Source organism: Geotrypetes seraphini, chromosome 4 (genome assembly GCF_902459505.1).
Source record: "Geotrypetes seraphini chromosome 4, aGeoSer1.1, whole genome shotgun sequence".
Lineage (NCBI taxonomy): Eukaryota > Metazoa > Chordata > Amphibia > Gymnophiona > Dermophiidae > Geotrypetes > Geotrypetes seraphini.
The window spans coordinates 119994158-120017373 of record NC_047087.1 but is presented as its reverse complement, the minus strand read 5'-3'; the positions used below and the strand labels follow the sequence as shown (position 1 = coordinate 120017373).

Genomic DNA, 23216 nt, shown 5'->3' with positions numbered 1-23216 from the left:
TGGAGAGAAAAGTCAAATGCCTGATTCAAAAGCAATCTGAGTTCCTGTTTAGTGAGAATAGGCAAAAAAAAAAAAATGCAATTATTCCTTCTTGTGAGGTGTCCTTGTCCTCGGACTAAACAGTGATGAGGAGAAGGAGCAGGTCAGAAAGGAGATAATGTGAAGTCTTACAGTCAGTCTTATGTGGAAGTTTTGCCAGAGTTTACACCTCTATTGACCACCTCCTCTTTCCTGTATAGTACATTCCAGCTAGTAACAACAACACTCCTATCCATGGTTTCTACATCTATTACCGTCCAACGGATAGTGATAACGACGGTGACTATAAAAAGGATGCTGTTGAAGGTAAGAAGCATATTCTTCATGTTATTGAGTACTTCTGACTGGAGCAGAAAGCACAGATCTATATATAACAGGATCGTGTTTGCTCTGAGAACATGAGGAGGCCAAAAGTAACGTGATTATTCCTCTCTCAATGTTCAATTTTAGGAGATCGATACTGGCACTCTATAAGCCACCTCCAGCCAGAGACCTCATATGATATTAAGATGCGGTGCTTTAATGAACATGGAGTGAGTGAATCCAGCAATGTGATGATGTGTGAAACCAAAGGTAATATTACACGCCTAGATAGCAAACACAAATGAAGAGACACGAAGTGGGAGGACAACCATGCTACATACTGGGGCGTCTTTGTAGGAGATGTTTCTTATGCGCAGTGTTAAGTCTTATATACCACATCTTCTCTAAAAGGATAGAGCTCTACACGGTTTACAAGAAAGGAAAATATAATAAGAATTAGTGATTATATAGAGAGCAGCGGAATTTACATTTTTGAAAATAGCCACGTTTTCAGATGTTTTCAAAATAGTTGGAAAGAGCCCAAATTACGCAGCTGGACAGGAAAGTTATTCCAAAGCTCAGTAATTTTAAAGTAAAGAGATTTCTCTAATTTTCCAATATAGATAACGCCTTTTAACGAGGGGAAAGATAATTTAAGCTTTTGGATAGATCTGGTAGTATCAGGTCTCACAGAGTTCCAGGATAGAGGAATTAAAGGGGAAAGAATGCCATGCAAGATCTTAAATGACTTGAAGCCAGAATACGACAGTTGTTACTTCTGTAATGCTTTAATTTCCGTACATAACTGACAGTAGTTAGGTGTGAGCATTTGCACCAGCCTTTGGCAGGCATAAATGCTTGCACCTAAAGTTACGTGCTAAAATGACTTAAGGCAGTATTCTATAAAGGTGGTGCTGTGTGGAACTGCCTGTATAGAATCCATGCTTAACACCCATCATCGCAGCACCTTACTTTGTGCACCCCTATACAGAATATATCAGGGTTGTCCAACATCAGTCCTCGAGGGCCACAATCCAGTCGGGTTTTCAGGATTTCCTCAATGAATTTGCATGAGATCTATTTTCAAACACTGTTTCCATTGTATGCAAATAGATCTCATGCATATTCATTTGGGAAATTGTGCAAACACAACCTGACAAGGACCAAGGTTGTACACCCCTGCTCTATATATTAAAAAATTTAAGTGTTTACTTTCTCTGTGACTTCCTTCTCATATCTGCTGTGTTTGCAGATGGAAATGAGCGACCTGATCCATCTTTAAAATCTGTTCGATATAAGATTTCATGAATGAACGTTTGCTTTCCAAGCAGGGAAAATGAACGCTTGGTTAAGCTCTCTTATTCCTTTAGTCAATTCTTATTATTCTTTTAGGAAGATACTAAAAACTAAATTATTTGATAAAAGTGAAATTTGATGAACTCTTAACTATTTGTATGCTTTGCTGAATGTATAGCGTTCATTCTCATGTAAATTGATGGGTTTTTTAATTATTTTTATGTATCACTGAATGTCCAGTGTTCTTTTATGTTAACCACTCAGAACATATGGTAGGGTGGTATATAAAAATAAAGTTTATTATTATTTTTTATTTTAAAGGGCTAAATATAGAGAGATGTTTAGTAACTGAATCTATAGAAAAGTCACAGAATGTATACCTTATAGAGAATGATTCCCTTGAATATACAGAATGAATTTAAGTTGACCTGCAAATTCTATAAGATAACGTACAAGTTGGATATCTTTCAGCTCGGAAGTCTATTGGCCAACCTGGTCGTCTTCCTCCTCCACTGGTGCCATCCCAGCAGCCACCTCTCAACAGTGGGCATGGAGGACTTGGTACAGGTGCCATGGTTGCCCGTTCCAGTGATTTGCCCTATCTGATCGTCGGCGTCCTAGGATCAGTCGCCCTAATCATTGTTGCCTTCATCCCTTTCTGCTTGTGGAGAGCCTGGTCCAAGCAGAGTAAGTAGCCACAGACTGGAAATAAGTGGATCCCATATTCAGCTGTTGAACTGCCTTGCCCTCTGCCTTGTTGACCTGTGAGGATGGCACTGTGGTTTATCAGTGCAAATTGACAACAGCACAGCCTGGTGTTATGATGCAGAACATACGAGTTGTTGGAGATTTAAAGAATAAACATTTACCCCATATAGGGCTTTTAGAGTATTGAGTTTGAAATTGCCATAGTTCTGCTGACATCCCCAGTGCAAGAAAGACATGCATTAGTATTTAGCACATGATTCAAAGATGTGAGACATTTTCATACATTGTAGAAGTGAGACCCTGCATCATGTTGGGGGGAAGAGGTGGTGCACTTTCCATTTCGCTGACTTAATTAAGAATATCCAAGTTGGCTGAACCAGTGGCTGAGGTGGCAATTGCCAAAGAAGGTCCCCCATTTGATTCCTCAGTGAACCCTTCCATTCCCTGGAATGCTAATGAGGTAGTGAGAGGGAGTTGCCATCATTGCATATGAGTGATACTTAGTGGCCTTGTTCAGGTCCTGTCATTTAAGGGTTCTGGAATGATGATGCATGGCCTCTGTCCTAAGATCACATACTAGATACGTTGGTGAGGACAGAGGCTATAAAGTAGTGGAAAAATTCCCAAGTCAATGTGAATTAATGACACCAAATCCCCAACCCTAGTTTCCCAATTGAGCTGAAAGATTTGGTGTTTGTTAGGTGCTGTTAACTCATGTTCAATTCCTAGTGACTTTATGAGCTTCATCAAGTTTTCGTGGCAGAGTACAGAAGTAGATTGCCGGGCCTTTCTTCTGCACAGTATAAATTAGATGTCGCTGTTGTCACACCACACGTGATCCTCCGCCTCCCACACTGCCCACCTGCTGCTGCCCAGATGGGTGGTACATTGTTAGTCTGACATCTCTACTGAAACCTGTCCGCCTTGGGCGGCCCTGCTGGTAGTGAAACTACCGATGACATAGCTTTCAGCTTCTCAGATTCGCGCAAGCCCCAGTGGCGCGACAAGCCCATGTACCATGACTGGGGTTCGCGATATTTTTATACATATCATCAACATGTCTCTTGAACAGAGGAGATTGAGAGGGAACATGATCGAAACATTCAAGGTACTGAAGGGGATAGACTTAGTAGATAAGGACAGGTTGTTCACACTCTCCAAGGTAGGGAGAACGAGAGGGCACTCTCTAAAGTTGAAAGGGGATAGATTCCGTACAAACGTAAGGAAGTTCTTTTTCACCCAGAGAGTGGTGGAAAACTGGAATGCTCTTCCGGAGTCTGTCATAGGGGAAAACACCCTCAAGGGATTCAAGACAAAGTTAGACAAGTTCCTGCTGAATAGGAACGTGCGCTGGTAGGACTAGTCTCAGTTAGGGTGCTGGTCTTTGACCAGAGGGCCGCCGCGTGAGCTGACTGCTGGGCATGATGGACCACTGGTCTGACCCAGCAGTGGCACTTATGTTCTTACTCATTAAGCAGATACAACGATGTACACATTCAGATTGCATGAGAAAGTGCAGTGGTCAAAAAAACATGCACAGTTGTTTGAGCCCTAAAGTAATGTGATAGAGATATCGCCACTCTCCCTGTTGCTTCCTCCTGTGGAAGTAGACAGGATGTTAATCTAAAGCAGGGTTTTCAACCCAGTCCTTTGGATACACTTAGCCAGTCAGATTTTCAGGATACTCACCATGAATATTCATGAGGTATATTTGCATGCCCTCCATCCTTTGTATGCAAATCCACCTCATGCATATTCATTCTGGGTATTCTGAAAACCCGCCTGGCTAGACATGTACCGTGAACTGGGTTGAGAGCCCTGATCTAAAGGAAAAATGTGGCAGATATTTAATAGATATTGACTGGAATAAGAATAACCAACATGTTGTCTTACAGCAAAAGTGTCAGACAATTTTTGTAGGAAATTTAGCTTCCCCCATCCCCCGTACCTGTTTAGTTTTCCCCGGCATGAGCAACATCTTCAACATACTGTCCACGCCGGTGTCAGCTCTCCCTCTGACGTCACTTCCTAGTTGCGGGACTCAGAAATGGGAGGGAGAACTCTAGATCTTCTCTTGCCCATTGTCCACCCTTTAGGTACTTAAAGGTGGCAAAAACCTAAATGTGTCAGTATGTAAAATCCATTGTCTGTTGGGTCACGCCCTCTGCCTGACAGGAAGTGCAATGATGCACTTAATAACAGGCCTGTAGAGGAAGATCCCGTGCTGGCGCTGAAAAGGCTGTATAAATTTGGAAACGGTAACACTGAAAGCTTAGAGAAGTAAAGAGGCCTTAAAATTTGTGTACTAGCATATGCCTGCGAAACTTAGCAGGAACATTGTTCTCAATTCACTCCTCAGGACACACCCAGCCAGCAGTCAGTTTTTCAGGATACCCACAGAGAATATGCATGAGATAAATTTGCATCACTATTTCCAGTGTAGATAAGTCTATCTCATGCATATTCATTGTGATTATCCTGAGAATCTGATTGGCTAGGTATGTCCCAGGGACTAGATTGAGAACACCTAAATTAGACAGATGCATTTTTTTAAATGAATATCATTATGAATTCACACATGATTACATAGATTACATAGAGTATGACGGCAGAAAAGGGCCGACGGCCCAACGAGTCTGCCCACTCAAATGATGTGCCCTCTTTAAACACAGAGCGCTCCTATTTCTTGTGCAACAACAATAAGTTATCTTTTTTTTCATTTCCAGAGCAAACCACAGACATCACCTTTCCTGGAGCAGGTCTTCTTGCACCCTCCTGCCAGTACACCATGGTACCACTCCCAGGAGCTTCACTTTCAAGGCAAAATGGACATTTGTCTCCTAACGGGATCCATATGAATGGAGGTTGCCCCTCTGCTGAAATGGCTTATCCAGCCATAAAACAACAAGAGTACTGTCCAGAGGGAGTCTTTCAGGTATCTCTTTATACCATATTTACTGACCTCTACAACAGGGGGCCTCAGAAAAAGGTGATTTACTTTAGTAGACTTGTGATCACCGCAGGAGCCACACAGCTGGCTGCAGCATGCTACTTTTGTGAGGCTGCACAGCTACGTCATCATTGGACAGGGTTGCGTTTATTTCACTAGCTCCACTCAGAGGTGTGAAAGCCCACAACACTCTTGCTCTCAGATTACCCTGACCAAGAGATGGGATGCGGGCACGCTAAGAGGCCGTCTCCTGAAGCTGTTTGGGTCCTGTTGTGTCCTTTTTATCAGCTGATCTTAGTGCTGGCCACCCCTCTAGAATGACTGTTTATTCACTAGCTGAACACTGAGGTTGCTAAAAGTCATCATAGAAACATAGAAATGTGATGGCAGATAAAGGCCAAAAGGTCCAGTCTGCCCATCCGCAGTAACCATTATCTCTTCCTCTCTCTAAGAGATCCCACGTACCTATCCCAGGCTTTCTTGTCTCCACTATTTCCTCTGTGAGACTGTTCCACACATCTACCACCCTTTCTGTAAAAAAGTATTTCCTTAGATTACTCCTGAGCCTATCACCTCTTAACTTCATCCTATGGCCCTCATCATAGCCAAGCTTTCCCTGTATGATACGCCATCCCCCTCATTCTGTAACTTTAGGGCAGGGGTACTCAAACCTGACCCAGGGGTCCACAGGCCAGTTGGGTTTTCAGGAAATCTCTAATGAATATACATATGTTGTATGCTTGTCACCTCCATGAGATGCATATTCTACATATGGATATTCATTAGAAATATACTGAAAAACTGACTGGCCTATGGAGCCCTTTGAAGTACCCCTGCTTTAGCCCTTTAAATTTAAGCACCATTTCTGTGCTAAAATTATAGAATAGTATATTTACATATGTAAGTGCTATTTGCGTGCTCAGCACTGTTCTATAGATGACATGCATAACTCTCTTAGCACATAAATGCAAGGGAGGCATATACAGGGGAGGAGCATGGGAAGGACTGATATTTACATGCGTAAGTTATATGCTAAATTGCTGCCTTTAGGCACATACATATATGCCTGCTATTGACATGAGAGAATGTACGTCTATTGATGCCAACATATGCTAGCATTCTATTATGGAATCTTGGCGTCCAGACGGTTATGGAATTTGTAGTCAGTGAGCTGCATCTAGGTATCTAATGTGTGGTGCCCAGTTATATAATTGCACCCTATGTGAATATTGGCAAAAGTAATGGACTATGAAGGTACTTGACCCATTTAAGGTTTGTAAAGTCCTGAAATATGGATTATAAATACAATAAGATCTTTTCAAGTGGTATTGCTCTCTGCCAGAAAACCCTAACACTTGGGAGCAAAGTATAAAACATACCTACAGATAGGAAGGTCCAATTAATTCCATAAAATCCTTCTAACTTGTTCTTGTAGAGTAGGTTTAACATGGGCTTAATACACCTACGGGATTACACTGCCAGACTAATAGTTGATTGTAGTCCTAGATCCAGACCAATAATGCAAAAACTGAAACATATTTAATTAGACTTTTACAATTCAGAGACGTCAGTATTCTAAAGCAGGTATGTGATTCTGACCATAAATTGCTATTTTATTCTTATGTGTTAACAAATTATACGAGGGCACACAACATATAATATGTTCATATAATGATTCAAAATGTTGTGTGATCGTGCCACCGAGGTACTCCCCTCTTCAAACCCAGCATGCACCCAAAAAGAGGGAGAAAAAGCCTCAGACTAATGTAGCAGTATAGACCCAAAAGGTACAAATCAAAACTGCTTTTGATACTTTCACTGGAAAAAAAAAAACCTCCCTCACAAAACAGCTCAGGTTTAGAAAAGGGCAAAGTCACCCGGAAGCACGTTCAAGAACTTAGCTGACAAAAGACAACTTGAGCTCCAGCACTGTCACGTCTTCTCCAATCTTCCCAAATAGAAACAGGATGGAGTTGGTTCAGGGTGTGGCTTCCAAAATGGCCTGTGGTTTTCATCATAAAGTATATGGAGACAGACCTAAAGATCTCAGTGAGAGATGTTTAATACCCCTATATGCAAATATGCTGTGGATATATTTCTGTCACTAAATTGGTGTAAATACAATTAGCTTACCACTTACCAGTTGGTATAGTTTATCAGTGGATCCTCAGAAGGCTACTATGTATGGTTTATTTCATCCTCTCAAAACACAGCTAAATTCTTCATCAATACCGATGCACTTTATTTCAATTCCAGTTTTCAAATTCACCATTGTAATATCTAAATTCTTTATAATAACTTAATTTGTTTCATTTTATCACTTATTTGAAATTTAGTGCTGTTGGCTATCTCTCCCCAGAAGAACACTTAAATGTTATCAGTTGCGCTCATAAACAACAGTATTCTGTAATCTCAATACATGAGTGCTGAGCATGCTCCTAACCCATCCATGCTTTTCCCAATTGATAGCTTAATTCTGCCACGAAAACCTGATGGTGTTCATCAAGTTGCTAGGACTTGAACATAAATCGATGGCACCTAATAACAATAGCTTAATTATTGATGGTGCCTAATTTATCAATCAAATTACAGGCATAATTGGTACTATTATATATTCTGTGCTCAAGATTATAGAATACAGGCAGTCCCCTGGTTAAGAATGTCCGACTTATGTCGGACTCGTAGTTATGAACCAGCGTCCTGCCTCTCCCTTCCTCTGCCAACACACCCGCTCTTACTTTCTTCCTGTCCCAACATGACCCTCTTCCTCCTTTCCGTGTCGCAATGCATCCCTCATCATTCTTCCCTCTGTTCTGCATCTCAGATTTATGCCTCTTTCCCACGGGTGTTTACCTCCTCTGGCTGGCTCCCTCTTCCCAGCCACGAGCAGCAGCTCTTCCACATGGCACACAGCTGGCCTGGAAGCCTTTCCTCTGACGTTAGAGGGAAGCTTCCAGGTCAGCCACATGCTGTGTGTAGAAGTGCGGCTAAAAGAAGGGAGCCGGCCAGAGGAAGTAAACACCCGCGGGAGGTGTAAATGTTCATAGCTTCAACCTAGCCTCAGTTTCTGCCAATCTGCACTTAGTATTTTCTAAATACACATGGAGTGATATTTTGGAAAGAATGTTCAGAGGGAATTCCAGTTTCTGAGTCAGGATGTGTTGAATTCCCATACTATTTTATGAGAGGCTCTGCAAATGTAAAGTTTCTTGTAAAACAGGAGGCAAAGCTGCACATCCTGCCCCTCTACTTCCAGAGGGAACAGGAATTTTAGAAAGCTGGACATAAAAGAAAAAAAATATACTTCTCCTACACACATAGATGTGGGAGCAGCTTTCTGAAGTCACAGCTCCCCAGTTACAGCATCAGTGCAGTCATTCCCCTCCCCCCCCCCCCCGCCTCACAGCCCTACCTCAATGCCAGCCCTCCTCACCCATCCCCAATACCATTCAACAAACCTCTTACCCCTGCTATCACCTGACTCCTGACAGCATTGAAAGCTCTCCAGACCTCCAACTGCAGTGACAACCGAATCACTTAACCCCTGACAGTATTCAACAAAGTCCACCCTCTCCCTCCTGTGGGTATGAGCCAGACATGTAACAGCCTTCCCCAGGGTCTAAGACCTCAAAAATAGAAGTTGAACCACAAGGATCCCTCTCTTAAGCCAGTCCCTGGGTTTACTAAAGGGTTCCTAGTGCCTAGCGGGGTGTGAGCAATGCTCATTCGCTCCCTCAGAGTTCAAAAAGGCTGCTGAGACCTCTAGTGGTAATTTTGCAGTATTACCGCTAGAGGTCAAGCTTCTAATCCTTCCCAAATCCCTTGCCTTTTGGATATAGTTAGCTTCCATATGTCTGAAAGGTCCTCAGAGCTTGGTACTTGGACCCATCTTATTTAATATTTTCATAAATGACCTGGAAGAAGGAGCATCCAGTGAATTCATCAAGTTTGCAGATGACACAAAGCTATGCCGGGCAATCAGATCGCAGAAGGACAGTGAGGAACTCCAGAGCGACTTAAATCAATTGGGCAGATAAATGGCAGATGAATTTTAATGTGGAAAAATGCAAAGTGATGCATTTAGGCAGAAAAAATAACGATCACTAGTATGTCAGGTATAACTCTGGGAAAAACCGAACAGGAAAAGGACCTGGGTGTACTGATAGATAGGACCCTGAAACCATGTGCGGCAGCGGCGAAGAAAGCAAATAGAATGCTAGGCATGATAAAGAAGGGAATTACGAGTAAATCAGAAAGTTATAATACCGCTCTACAGAGCTATGGTCAGACCACACCTGGAATACTGCGTCCAGCATTGGTCTCCATACCTAAAGAAGGATATAAAACTGCTAGAGAGGGTGCAGAAACGAGCAACGGAGCTAGTGAAAGGTATGGAGAACCTGGACTACGAAGAACGATTTAGGAGACTGGGGTTGTTCTCCCTTGAGAAGAGGAGACTGCGAGGGAATCTGATCGAGACTTTCAAAATACTGAAAGGATTTGACAAAATGGAGCAGGGAAAGCAGTTATTTACAGTGTCCAATGTGACACGGACTAGAGGACATAGACTGAAGCTGAGGGGGACAGGTCCAGGACGAATATCAGGAAGTTCTGTTTCACGCAGCGAGTGGTGGACACCTGGAATGCTCTCCCAGAGGAAGTAATTGCAGAATCCACCGTTCTAGGATTTAAGGGTAAACTAGATGCATAGAGTGATACGGGTAAGGCTAAATTAGATGCACATCTCCCTTGAGAAGCATACAGTGATATGGGGACTAAAACTATGCCAGGGTACACCTGGCGGGGCCTCCGCGTGTGCGGATCACCGGACTTGATGGACCCAGGGTCTGACCCGGAGATGGCAATTCTTATGTTTTTATGTCCCTGTTTTGATAGGGCAGCAGGGTGTAAAGACTGCCATTTAAATTTGCAGATGCTTCTAAAATAACCATCATAGGAGCCTACATACCGTTATAAAATAGCCTGGAAATAGGTACCTACTTGGCCTTCTCACATAAGTAGCCTGTAATAAAATTACCCTCTCTATTTATGCTTTTGACATCCAAGCAGCCTGCACAAAAAGCAGGTATGCCTTGAAATGTTTAACTTAGCTGTTCCAAGTTATAAATATTTTCAGCAGTGCTATCTAAATGAGTAGTACACTTGAGTATGTGTATAATTTGAAACCATCTAAGGGGGAAAGTTATGAGCTTGTTATTTTATTGTTACCTAGTTACTACAAACTGGAGGTATCGGAGCATAAAATGGGACCTATTCTAAAATAGAAAGAATTTGTGGTAAAATAACAGGTTTTAATGGTAGCCCAAACTGATAACTACTGTACACCCACAAGTGAGATGTTTCAAATTAAATGTTCACTGTGTGGCTAAATATTGAGTTCCAGGTCTTCCTGTTAATGTATCTGGGGACTGTTTCCTAGATCAGGGGTAGGCAATTCTGGTCCTCAAGAGCTGGAGCCAGGACAGGTTTTCAGGATATCCACAATAAATATGCATGAGATAGATTTGCATCTCAAGGAGGCAGTGCATGCAAATCCATCTCATACATATTCATTGTGGATATCCTGAAAACCTGACCTGGTGCCAGCTCTCGAGGACCGGAATTGCCTACCCCTGTCCTAGATAAACAAAGCAAAATATTGCCCTTTTGAGAAAAATCCCATTATTTGGGACAAGTAATCCCATGGGCAAATGAGGTCCACATTATACCTTTTCTAAAAGATTGAGCTGGATGGGATTTTTTTTTTTGAGTGTCTGTGTCTTTCCAGTTAATAAACAAAACGCTGTCTCTTCATGAAAGACCCAAGGAACCAGATTCTGCAAGTGGCGCCGTTCTTTGATGGTTGCCTACAAAAGCGGCACTGTTCAAGTGCCAATCAAGCTACAACATCGTTTGCAGAATCGCGGCTATGTCAAAAATAGGCGCCAGAAATATAGGCCACGCTTTTTCAGGCCTACATTTACAAACCCTATGATGAGAATCTACTTCTGGCGCAAACCACACCTACTTTTGACATAGGTGCCTCTACTGATGGGACTTGGATAGTGTTCTTTGTAGGCACCTGCAGACACCTACAATTTTTTTATTTAATCACTTATTAATTGGTTTTAAATAACACGGTCAATTACCACGCTGTTTATCACCAATTAAACCAATTAAGTTAGGCGGTGCAGTTTTGAGAATAAAGTCCAAAGTATCTTTGTGGTAAAATTAATCTCTGACTAGATTTATTTCTAGATGTGGTAAAAACATGAAAGAACGAAGTTTATCTCTGGCTGCTGGCAAGACCCGAATGTTTTCTGCCTATTTACAGGTCTGATTTTAAGATATTTCTCCTCTTCTTTGTAACAGCAAGCAGAAACCAGCACCTTGCTGCATCAGCGCATGATGACAAATGGCGATTTGGGAGGATGTCACCAGCTGACTGGGTAAGAATCCCATCATAAGGATTCATACTAAATTCATTTGGAGTGCATCACCTTGTAGAGAGCTTACATGTTGCAGAAGACCATGATACGGCTTCTCTGTAGGCACAATATAAAACCATAAGCAAAGAGACACTCGCTGGAAAGGAAATTAGGTGCGACTAAAAGTAATAATTTTTAAAGCATCTGGTGAGATCCTGTTCTTAGAAATCAACTGAGTTTTTCCCCTTTTTACATGTATGTTCCTGGATTATAAACAAGGTCTTCTAGGTTTTTATCATTTTGTAAACACTGAATTTCCCTACTACTGCTTGACTTTCTTCTTTATAACATTTTCATATTAGAAAAAAAAAAAGAACATAATATAAGCATTGCCATATTGAGACAGACCAAAGGTCCATCGCTAAGCCCAGTATCCTGTTTCTAGCAGTGGCCAATCCAGACAATGGTAACGGGACATTCGCGTGCGAGACTTCAGCATGCCGACATTGCAGCGCCGACAATTCGGCGCAAGACACCAGCGCGCCGCCTAAAAAGTGACTTTTAAAGAGCTCTGACGGGGGATGTTGGGGGGGACCCCCCACTTTACTTCAGACTGTTCACGCTGCCATTGGGGGAGTGGGGGTAGGGGATGCAACCCCCCACATTATAGAGAAAACTTAACTTTTTCATTAAAAAATCAGGAAAAAGTTAAGTTTACTCTATAATGGAGGGTTCCAGTCCCCCCCAACGGCAGCGCGAAGAGTATGAAGTAAACTGGGGGGTTCCCTACTCACACCCCACGTCAGAGCTCTTTAAAAGTCACTTTTTAGGCAGCGCGCTGGTGTCTTGCGCTGAATTGTCGGCGCGCTGAAGTCTCATGTGCGAATGACTATGAACCCAGACAATATATCAAAAGAGTAAAACAGATTTTATGCTGCTTATCCCAGAAATAAGCAGTGGATTTTCTCAAGTCCATCTTAATCATACAAGCCACCCTGAATATTGACAAACTCCTTGACTGTGGCCAGGAAGAGATAATTTCTATTGTGTTTAGCACTCCCAATCATTTAAAAGAATGTTGGTTCCTATGATCTTAATAACAATCTATAGATTTTTCTCATCGGAACTTGTCCAAATCTTTTTTAAACCCTACTAAGCTAACTGATTTCACCACATTATCTAACAAGAAAATCCAGAGTTTAGTTACATATTGAGGGCCAAATTCTGTAACCGCCAATCGCGTGTTAATCACACATTGGCACCGGTTTCAGAATCACGCCTACAAGAAAGATAGGCCAGGGTTTTCTAGACCACATCACAGAGGCATAGCTCAACTCACACTGGCTTTCAATTCCGGCAAGCATACTATTCAAATTCTACTGCCTACTATTTAAAACCATAAATGGTGACAGCCCAACCTACCTGAACAACCGCCTCATCCAAACTACATCAATTAGACATAGGAAAACCCACCCTCCTATCAAATAAGTCAAACGGAAAAAACTATATGATGGCCTCCTAGCCACACAAGCAGCAAAATTCGACAACCAAATCTCCGATCTACTGATTATGACCCAAGACTACAAAACATTCAGAAAAGAAATAGACTCTACTTTTCAAGAAATTCCTGCAAACGACTTAATACTACTAGCTCCTTCCCACTTCCCAATATCTTCCCAATTCCCCAAGGCAACCTCATCCACTCTTTATCTCCTCTAGAAATCACCAGATATCTTCTTCTTGTAATATGTTTTTGTTATTTTTTTGTAATCCGCCTTGAACCGCAAGGCAATGGCGGAATAGAAATCTCTAATGTAATGTAATTTAGGCCGTCTAACACCACTTCCAGCATTGGCCACACCTACTTTTGGTATTTGGTAGCCTAAAGTGCCTACGTAGGTGCGATTCCAGCCCTTTTTATTTAAGCACCATAGGCAATTCAACCTCGCTGGGGGGTTTTTTCGCCCTAACAGTGTTCTTCAATTAACAGGCACCACCAGTAGGGCTCCTACCAGTGCGGTTTTAGAATTGCCCCTTGAGTGAAGAAATATATTCTCTGATTTGTTTTAAGTTTACTACTTAGTAGGTTCATTGTGTTTCCCCCAAATCCGTGTATTTTGGGGAAAGTAAACCAGCAATTCACATCTACCTGTTCAACTCCACTCAGTATTTGATATTCTATCTATCATATCTGCCCTCAGCTGCCTTTTCTTCCAGCTGAGAGCCTTAGCTTTTTTAGCCTTTCTCACAGGGAAGTCATCCCAACCCTTCTACCATTTTCGTCATCCTTCTATGTACCTTTCTAATTATAATATTAGGGAGTGTAACAAAAGTTAACAAGTTAACAATTTAAAAATAGAACACTATTAATATATCTTGCATTGTAGACATGATAGAATTCCCTACAATTTGCCAAAATAATCTACCCTCAGGCTTCTAAAGAGAAAAAGAGCTTTGTGAACAATGGCTTGTCTTTTAATAGTGAAATGTTCAAAATAGTAATACCATAATTCAAGCAAACTTCTGCTTCCTAGGTTGCCATCTTCAAGACATAAAGAGGACTCTTTCCCCTATGGCCTACCACATGAATATACATGTGAGCTGCTTCAGTCACATGAAGACAGCTCCCTCCAGGACCCGCCTACCAGCCTGTGTCAGATGACAGGAAGTAAAACTGGAGGATCCAGACCAGACATGTCCAGTGATCACAGTTTTAATTCAGGTATGTCCGAAAGATGCTGATAGACCACAGAGCTGTGTGTTGAATTGTTAGCTGCTGTTTTTCCTTGAAATCTCCTCCTCGATATTGAGAGCTGTGGTCTGCAACCCAAGTTGCTTGACACTGAGGCTGTATTTATGTTTTGGTTATCTGATAGCCTGGCTTTTAGACATTGATGTGGTATGGATGCCCAAATCCTGATTTTAGACAGTCAGGATATGGCTAAAACTGCACTACATCCATATGGCAAGAGGGCATGGTCTGGATGTGTTTTTGGCAAGACTAGGGAGGGGCTAAAATATGCAACTCTGATTTCAGGAGGGGAAGAACGTCTGTTTGCAAAAAGATGAATGTTGTTATTTATACCTGGTGCATGGCACGTCCAGGTAACAGAAAGTTACTCTGATTGAACAGCTGTGCACACGGGAGGGATTAAGACATGACACCTCCTTAATCCACCAGTGGTTGCTGTTTCCCTCTCTCTCTCTCTCTCTCTCTCTCTCCTGAATGTGAAAACTAGCAAGGGATCCCGGGATCTATAATAACTTCAGGAACCATGGACGTTCATGGTACTAAAATCTTTAAATTAACTTCTTAATAGACCTCCATGCAGAGAGTTAAGGAGTAGCCTAATAGTTAGTGTAGTGCTTTGGGAACTAGGGACTCGGGTTCAAATCCCACTTCAGCTCCTTGTTGTTTTTTTTTTCCTTAAAATTACAAGCTCTCCAGGGACAGAAATACACCATACCTGAATGTATAAGAAGCCTGCAAATCTGAAGCCTATTGAAGTAGTATAAATTCAGATATTGTAGGTATTTTTCTGTCTCTGGAAAAGTCAACATTTAAAAAAAGATGATAAAATCACAGAGTTGAAGTGGGATTTGAACCTGTGACTCTTGGTTCTTAGCCCACTGCTCAAACCATTACACTACCCCTCTACTCTGCATGGACTTCTTTGTGGTCATTTTATAACATGGACATTCCTATGCCACCTTGTTTCCCTGTTCATCACTGGCATGCAAATGTCTATTTCTCATGTATTTTAGAACAGGCTGTGTGTCGCAAGATCTTGTTCTGAAATAGATGAGAAATGGACAGCCATATGGGATGGTAACTACGTATTTCACAACAGGGAATAAGGTCCGCACCAAAAATAGTCCAGTATATTTACACATACAATGTGGACCAACATAAGACTTGATAATGTCTTTGTTGCCTCACAATCAACTCTTATAACAAGGAGGAAAAAAGACCTCAGTGAGTGGGACAGACTGCGCCGATGAATAACATTCTTCAGTGCTGCATAACCCAAACTCAATCTAATCATAGGTCAAAAACCTCCCAAAACAATAAATGTCTGCACTTGTACTTAATGCAGAAAGTAATTGATGACAGTACTTACCTTAAAGATCCCTACGGAGCACATCCATTTGTGATGTACAGATTTGGCCATTCATATTCCAAGTTGCATATCCTTTCTAAAATGCTGTTCTTATTGGTCCCCTTCCTGTTATTTCACAAGATTGTAGCAAGGTTGCCATCCCTTTTTGACAAAATATATACATTTTTTTTAATTCCTTACTTCAGGCCATTCCCAAGGAAAAGTATGGACTTGTCTTTCTATCCTAGGTATTAAAATAATTTGCCATGCTAAACAAGTGAAAAATGTTTCCTAGAAGACTCCTATTTTATGCCTAATTTGTAGAAGCCCCAATAACACTACTGGATAAGATTTAAACAAAAAAAATATCCCCAAAGACAAACAAAACAAAGGGACAATAAAAAAGTATAATCCTTTTTTGACCAAGAAGGTGCTCAGAACCAACAGGTGGCAAGAAAATAACAAAACCGGGGACAAACCCCTGTAAGTATTTTCAATAGTCTATCATTGCACCATCTTCAATCAGTAGAAAGGTTTAACAGGAAGTGAAGTAATCTTGGGCGAAGAGTGAGGAAGGAGTTTTACTCATCTGTTACAGCCAGCGTGAGGGGGTTCTCTGAGGAAGCCACTGGCGAAACGCGTCAGGACCCGCTGGAGTGAGACAACTTCCTTACAACCTCACCTATATTTTCAAGCTAAGTTTTTCAAAATAATTTGCACTTTAACTTATTGGAGTTTGCTGTTCTATAAAAAATAGACACTTTAAAATAATATTTTTATTCAGACACAGTTTAACCTTTCTACCGATTGAAGATGGTGTAATGATAGACTATTGTATAATAAAATCTTTATTCATTTTCAAACTTACAATAAGTGTGACAACAAGTTAAAACATTTTAACATGAAATATATCACTTAATATTCAGCAATAATACAAATCATATAACCTTATCTCCCTCCCTTCCCACCCTTTTATAACAAATATTTAATATCCTATATAGAACATAATACACTAAAATCCCCCCCCCCTCCCTGAATATTGAACTTATAAATTTAAGGGAAAAATGGCATCTATTCATTATAATATTTTGTTAAAGGCTCCCACACATCTTGAAATTTCCTTAAATACCCCTGCTGTGTAGCTATTACTCTTTCCATTTTATATATATATATGACACAGTGAGTTCCACAAAAATTATAATTCAGTCTACTCCAGTTCTTCCAGTTATAAGTAATTTGTTGTATGGCAACCCCTGTCATTATAAGCAAAAGCTTATTATTATTCGAAGATATCTGACTCTTTGCCCTCATTGACATGCCAAATAATATAATATCATAGGCCAATGCCACCAGGTTATCTAATAAACAATTTGGTCCCAAATTGATTTCCAAAAAGCCATAATAAATGGACAATAGAATAATAAATGATCTAAAGTCCCTGCTTCGAGATGACAATGCCAACATCTATTAGACTTAGAGCTATCTAATTTTTGTAACCGAATAGATGCAGACATTGTACATCACATCCTCCAAGTCCAAATTTGTGGCCATTGAGACGCAGTAATTTGATGCTTAATCTCAATGCTCCAAATGTCTCTCAGATCAGTCTTTGGTTTCTTTTTGATAAATCCAGTTAACAATTTACACCACTGGGCGACCTGGTGATAGACTATTGAAAACACTTACAGGGGTTCGTCCCCGGTTTTGTGATTTTCTTGCCACCTGTTGGTTCTGAGCACCTTCTCGGTCAAAAAAGGATTATACTCTTTTATTGTCCCTTTGTTTTGTTTGCTTATTTATTAATTTGTAGAAGCAACATAGGTGTATTTATAAAAATAGGCTCCAAGATCCAGCCCCAGTGGTTCAAAAATGCCAACCAGTATGTTTACACCTACTCTGAAGTTGGTGTAAATATATGCATCTTTGGATTTATCTTATACCTTTTAATGGTAGCTCAAGATTAAATTACATTCAGGTACAATAGGTATTTCCCTGTCTACAAAGGGCCAAGATTCTGTCTGAGATAAAGAATAGTGAAATGTCTTAGTTTTAAATTTTAACTTATCTTTTAGTTCGTGGTCTCTCTTTCTTAGGGACTTCCTTTTGGCAACATGTTTCGCTGAAGAGAGCTTTTTCAAGGCCGGGTCCCTATATAAAGACAATGGTATGTTAAACCCAATCCATGTAACCTAAAAGCTTTATCCATTAAGCTTAGCTAGTCATAGTTACCTAATAGTTAAACGCCACATGGATTGGGTTTAATATACCATTGTCTTTATATAGGGACCCGGCCTTGAGAAAGCTCTCTTCAGCGAAACATGTTGGCAAAAGGAAGTCCCTAAGAAAGAGAGACCACGAACTAAAAGATAAGTTAAAATTAAAAAATTAAATCTATATATTTATAAAGTTAAACATGGAGTATTAAATGTATTTATAAAATTGGATCCGGTGAAGACAATGCACATTAAGCTTAACGTTATGAAATTGAATTGAACGTGGAGTGGTGCATCTGAGGATCTAGCTGGCAATCTTTGGGACCTGTTTCGAAAAGGGAACAAGTTCGATATATGGTTATTGAAGAATGATTGTTGAGCAAAATTTATGAATGAAGTGCAGTTAGTTGGGTTCTGTACATCAGAACATAAGAGTCCCTGCTCAAAAAAAGCTTACAATCTAGTCAAGACAGACAGACTGGACCTGTTGTTCTAATCACTAGTCTACCCATCCTAGTCTCTTATAAAATAGATCAGTGTCTCGCAAACTTTGCCAAGCCGTGGCACACTAAATGTAGCGGCCTCGGTTCGAGGCATCTGGAAGTGTGCAGACGTCAAAGTGATGACATCACACGCATGTGCGAAAGCCCTGAGCCGCCAGTGGGGGCTGCTGGAAGGGAAGAGGCACTGGAGCCAGCTGACTGCCTATAGGATGTGCTTCTCGCCGTGGGAGGCACATCCTGTAGGCCAGGGGTGTCAAATGTTGGTCCTCGAGGGCCACAATCCAGTCGGGTTTCCAGAATTTCCCCAATGAATATGCATGAGATCTATTTGCATGCACTGCTTTCATTGTATGCTAATAAATCTCATGCATATTCATTGGGGAAATCCTGAAAACCCGACTAGATTGCGGCCCTCGAAGACCGACATTTGATACCCCTGCTGTAGGCAGTCAGCCAGCACCTCTCCTCCTCCCTGGTGTCTCGCTGCACACCTGGAATCTCGGGCAGCACACAATTTGCAATACATCTGCTGCTTTCAAACTATGCCACCAGGAATGCCTACAAGTGCCAACAAGTATGCATGCAAATGGTTGCAGAATTTCACACACAGAAATGCTGTATAAATTTGTGCAACCAAGTTTCAACATTAAATACTAAAACAGTTTTAGTCCATATTTTGGTCATGAAACAAAGTATTGACTTGCCAGATTGGAAGAAACTGACATTCAGTGTACTCTTTTCCTCTGGCCCTTTCTTTGAGATGACCATATTTGTCCTTTTGGTTTATTTCCTTGCTTCTGCATTTCATTATAGATTCTTTATGTTGCACTGGCCTTCCGCCAATTGAAGAAGTTGAGAGTCCAGATTCTTTTAAATACAGCAGAGAAGAATTCTATTCCACTGAACAAGAACCCAACTACACAGAGCAAGACCATGGAACAAGGATACCCTGCAACTCATTAATGCATCCTCCTTCAGAAAGATCAACAAGTTAAAGTCTAAGGCGAGGACCAAAACCTTTTAAAGAGAGACTCATTTAAAAAGAGATAAAATTGGTATTTATTTTTGTATAACAACCATATTTATATATTTATGCATTTGTAAATAAATTTATATGTGCTTTTTATACTGCTGCAATATATGAAATTGTATTGAAAACTAGTTGGAGGAAGGAAAATCTGACCCAACAGATCAATTGTAGTCCAGGCAGATTCTTCAGTGAAGAAAATCGTGCCATTGACTGTCCATCAAAAACCATGTTGCCATGCTTTGCAATAGGAAGTGATGTAATAGAATGTGTATGGATTTCATTGGGCCACATTCCACAGGAACTGCAGGACTTTGCAGCAATGAATGTCTTTGAGCGTTCAGACTTCAGAAGGTACAACTTCAACTGTTGTACCTTGCTTCGCTGTAGGATGACCATCACTAACGAGAATTATTTTCTTGGCCAGTTCTTCCTAGGAAAACTTTATTGTCATATTATATCTATCAAAATGCAGACTAGAAAGCAATATTTTGTTACAGATGTTAACACTCTGGGCTGCTTGTCACAATACAGACTTCAAAATGCAAAAGTTGCATGCGCTATGCAGCAGGACAAGGTCCTAGAATGTCCATCAGAGCTTAGTCTTTAAAATGTAATGTGCAGTATATTACAGTATAAGCATTAACAGACTTCAAAAAAATATTCTGTGGCAGTCTATTTGTATTTAAAAAAAGCTTCTAAATAAATGATTAGACCATCTTTTACTTAACTGTACTCTGCTTTTAAGTCATTTATTTGTTAGTATCTATGTACCACTTATCGCCTAAGTGGTTTACAATCAGGTACTCAAGTAATTCTCCCTATCTGTCTTGGTGGGCTCACAATCTGATTAACGTACCTGGGGCAATGACATGTTAAATGACTTGCCCAGGGTCACAAAGAGCAGTGCTGGACTTGAGCCTGCAACCTCAGGGTGCTAAGGCTGCAGCCCTAACCACTAGGCCACTCCATTGATGCTTTATTTCAAATACAGTAGGCAATTAACATAGATGGAAACATACTAGGAAACGGATCTTTTAATTTTATATCCAACCCAAATACTAGTTAAATATGAAAGTAAATGTGGGGATCTCAGGATATTTAAGAAGCCTCTTTTATCCTACAGTATAGTCAAATGTTAATCAATTTTAACCTTATTCTTATTAAAACCAATTTTATTAAAGCATTAAAAACACTAGTATTAATTGATTCCTAAGTGACTGATAAACTAATAGGGTGATGTATCATATGTATGAAAATTTCTCAGTGCATAGGACCTCATATGCCATACGTTATCCCAAGTCCATACATAAGAATTGCCGTTGCTGGGTCAGACCAGCGGGTCATCATGCCCAGCAGTCCACTCACGCGGCGGCCCTAGGTCAAAGACCAGTGCCCTATTTGAATTTAGCCTTACCTGCGTACGTTCTGGTTCAGCAGGAACTTATCTAACCTTTTCTTGAATCCTTGGAGGGTGCTTTCCCCTATAACATCCTATGGAAGAGCGTTCCAGATTTCTACCACTCTCTGGGTGAAGAAGAACTTCCTTACGTTTCTATGGAATCTATTCCCTTTTAATTTTAGTGAGTGCCCTCTCGTTCTCTTCACCTTGGAGAGGGTGAACAATCTCTCTTTCTCTACTAAGTCAACTCCCTTCAGTATCTTGAATGTCTCGATCGATCGTGTATCCTCTCAGTCTCCTCTTTTCAAGGGAGAAGAGGCCCAGTTCCTCTAGCCTCATCACTACCTCCAGCCCATCCCTTATATATATTTATGTATGTAGCATTTAATATCCTTTAACTCATCTTAAAAAGTATATGTATGTATCCTGTGCATTTAAGTGTTTGATTAATATCACGTTTACAAAAGAACTTGTTACTTCTTAAAACAGCACACTTATCTCATGCGGCAGAGGCACCGATCCCAACATTTTAGAGTGTTTCAGTCTCGCCAGACCTTAATTGGGGGATACTATTGTTGCTGAATTAAATTATCATGATTTTTGACGCGCTAGTGCTGCAAAAAGCCAGTAACCAGCTGGTAACAGATATATTGCATGCAAAACCTTCTATTTTTGTGGACAAACAGCAATGCTATTTGCTAATTAGAGGAAAAGATCCATTAACTGAAGCACAGCACGTGAAAAACATAGCTTTAGTTTTCTTGCTAAAAGGCTATCATAGTCTTCAATGTTGCCCTCTAAATGGCCACTGTACTCTATCAAACATTTTATTTATTTAATTTTCTATACCATTCTCCCAGGGGAGCTCAGAACAGTTTACATGAATTTGTTCAGGTACTCAAGCATTTTTCCCTGTCTGTCCTGGTGGGCTCACAATCTATCTAATATATCTGGGGCAATGGGGGGGGGATTAAGTGACTTGCCCAGGTGTCGCAAGGAGCAGCATGGGTTTGAACCCACAACTTGAGGATGCTGAGGCTGTAGCTTTAACCACTACGCCACACTCTCCCCCTTGGCTTGTCTTCATAAAGAGAAGTATTGTGTCTCTAATTATTCAGTTTTGCTAAGAATGTTGGTTACTCTTTGCCCATTATCTATTCCCCATCTATCATGAACAAATCTCATCTAGTCTCCATGTATGAGGTTTGGAAGAACCCATTCCAAACTCCATGTCAAGACTTCAGTGAAAATCTTCATGTCTCTGTTCAGGAGAGTTATGAGCTGTACTGAAAGGGATCCTTCAAGCACTTAAGGAGGGCTGTGGTATTAGCTTTTAACACTGAGTCAGGAAAGGGGAATCCCATTAATATGTCATAAAATTTACCGAGAAACCATTATCCCCAGGGCTTCTATCCAAATTTATAGCCCTATGAAACCTTATACTTTTTGACATGAAATTTTCTCGCTGCGGTTTTTCTTTCTTCACACAAAGCTCTCACCATCATTTTTAAAAAATTTTAAATTTTTAAATTTAAAAAAAATGAGGCCATTTCATGACTTCTGGGCATTAATTAAATTCAGAGCAGTATTGCTTACTAAAAAACTTCAGTCACCTGTTTCCATTGAACTAATAAAGTCTTCATAAAGCTAAGTTTTAAGTTTGGAGGCTAGTAATATTCCTGCTTTATATAAACTCTGGTTATCCGCTATAATAAAACCTTTAGCGCGCATGCGCACTTCAAACTCCGTGCGTCTGTGATCTGTGGCTCTGTGCCTCTGCATGCTCAGCGACGCTGGCTCCTTCTACTGCGTATGCGGAGGCATGGACACACGGAGGTGGTGACCATGGCGGCGACTCCCCCCTCCCACCCTCACTCCATCTAACAGGACCAAGGAGAGCACAAAAATAACAGGGAAGCAGGCATACTGACGCTCAGCATCCGAACTGTGGTTGGTGGTTGTTCAAGCTGGAGAGGGTGGAAACGAGTAGCAGGAGGCAAAAAGAGTGATTTAAGAGTAGGTGGGAGAAGGGGGCTGTAGCTGAAGAGAAAGAAAGACAGCAGGCAGGGAGAGAGAAAGAAAGAAAGACAGACAGCAGGCAGGGAGAGAGACAGAAAAAGACAGATAGCGGGCAGGGAGACAGAAAGAAAGACAGAGAGTGGGCAGGGAGAGAGACAGAAAAAAGGACAGACACAGAAAGACGGGACAGGGAGAGACAGAAAGAAAGACAGACAGCGGGCAGGGAGA

At 40.9% G+C, this 23216-nt stretch overlaps 1 protein-coding gene across 4 annotated transcripts in view; it reads left to right on the top strand.

The window, feature by feature from the left end:
• Nucleotides 1-19884, top strand: part of BOC (BOC cell adhesion associated, oncogene regulated) — a 218035-nt gene extending 198151 nt beyond the window's left edge. For all 4 annotated transcript variants that reach the window (XM_033942442.1, XM_033942440.1, XM_033942441.1 and 1 more), the window contains 7 exons: nucleotides 240-345; nucleotides 490-612; nucleotides 2110-2325; nucleotides 5073-5281; nucleotides 11669-11745; nucleotides 14259-14446; nucleotides 19354-19884. In XM_033942442.1, the coding sequence (XP_033798333.1) occupies nucleotides 240-345; nucleotides 490-612; nucleotides 2110-2325; nucleotides 5073-5281; nucleotides 11669-11745; nucleotides 14259-14446; nucleotides 19354-19535 (1101 nt within the window). In that variant the 3' untranslated portion in view covers nucleotides 19536-19884. The remainder of the gene's footprint in view (nucleotides 1-239; nucleotides 346-489; nucleotides 613-2109; nucleotides 2326-5072; nucleotides 5282-11668; nucleotides 11746-14258; nucleotides 14447-19353) is intronic.
• The last annotated feature ends 3332 nt before the right edge of the window (nucleotides 19885-23216 follow it).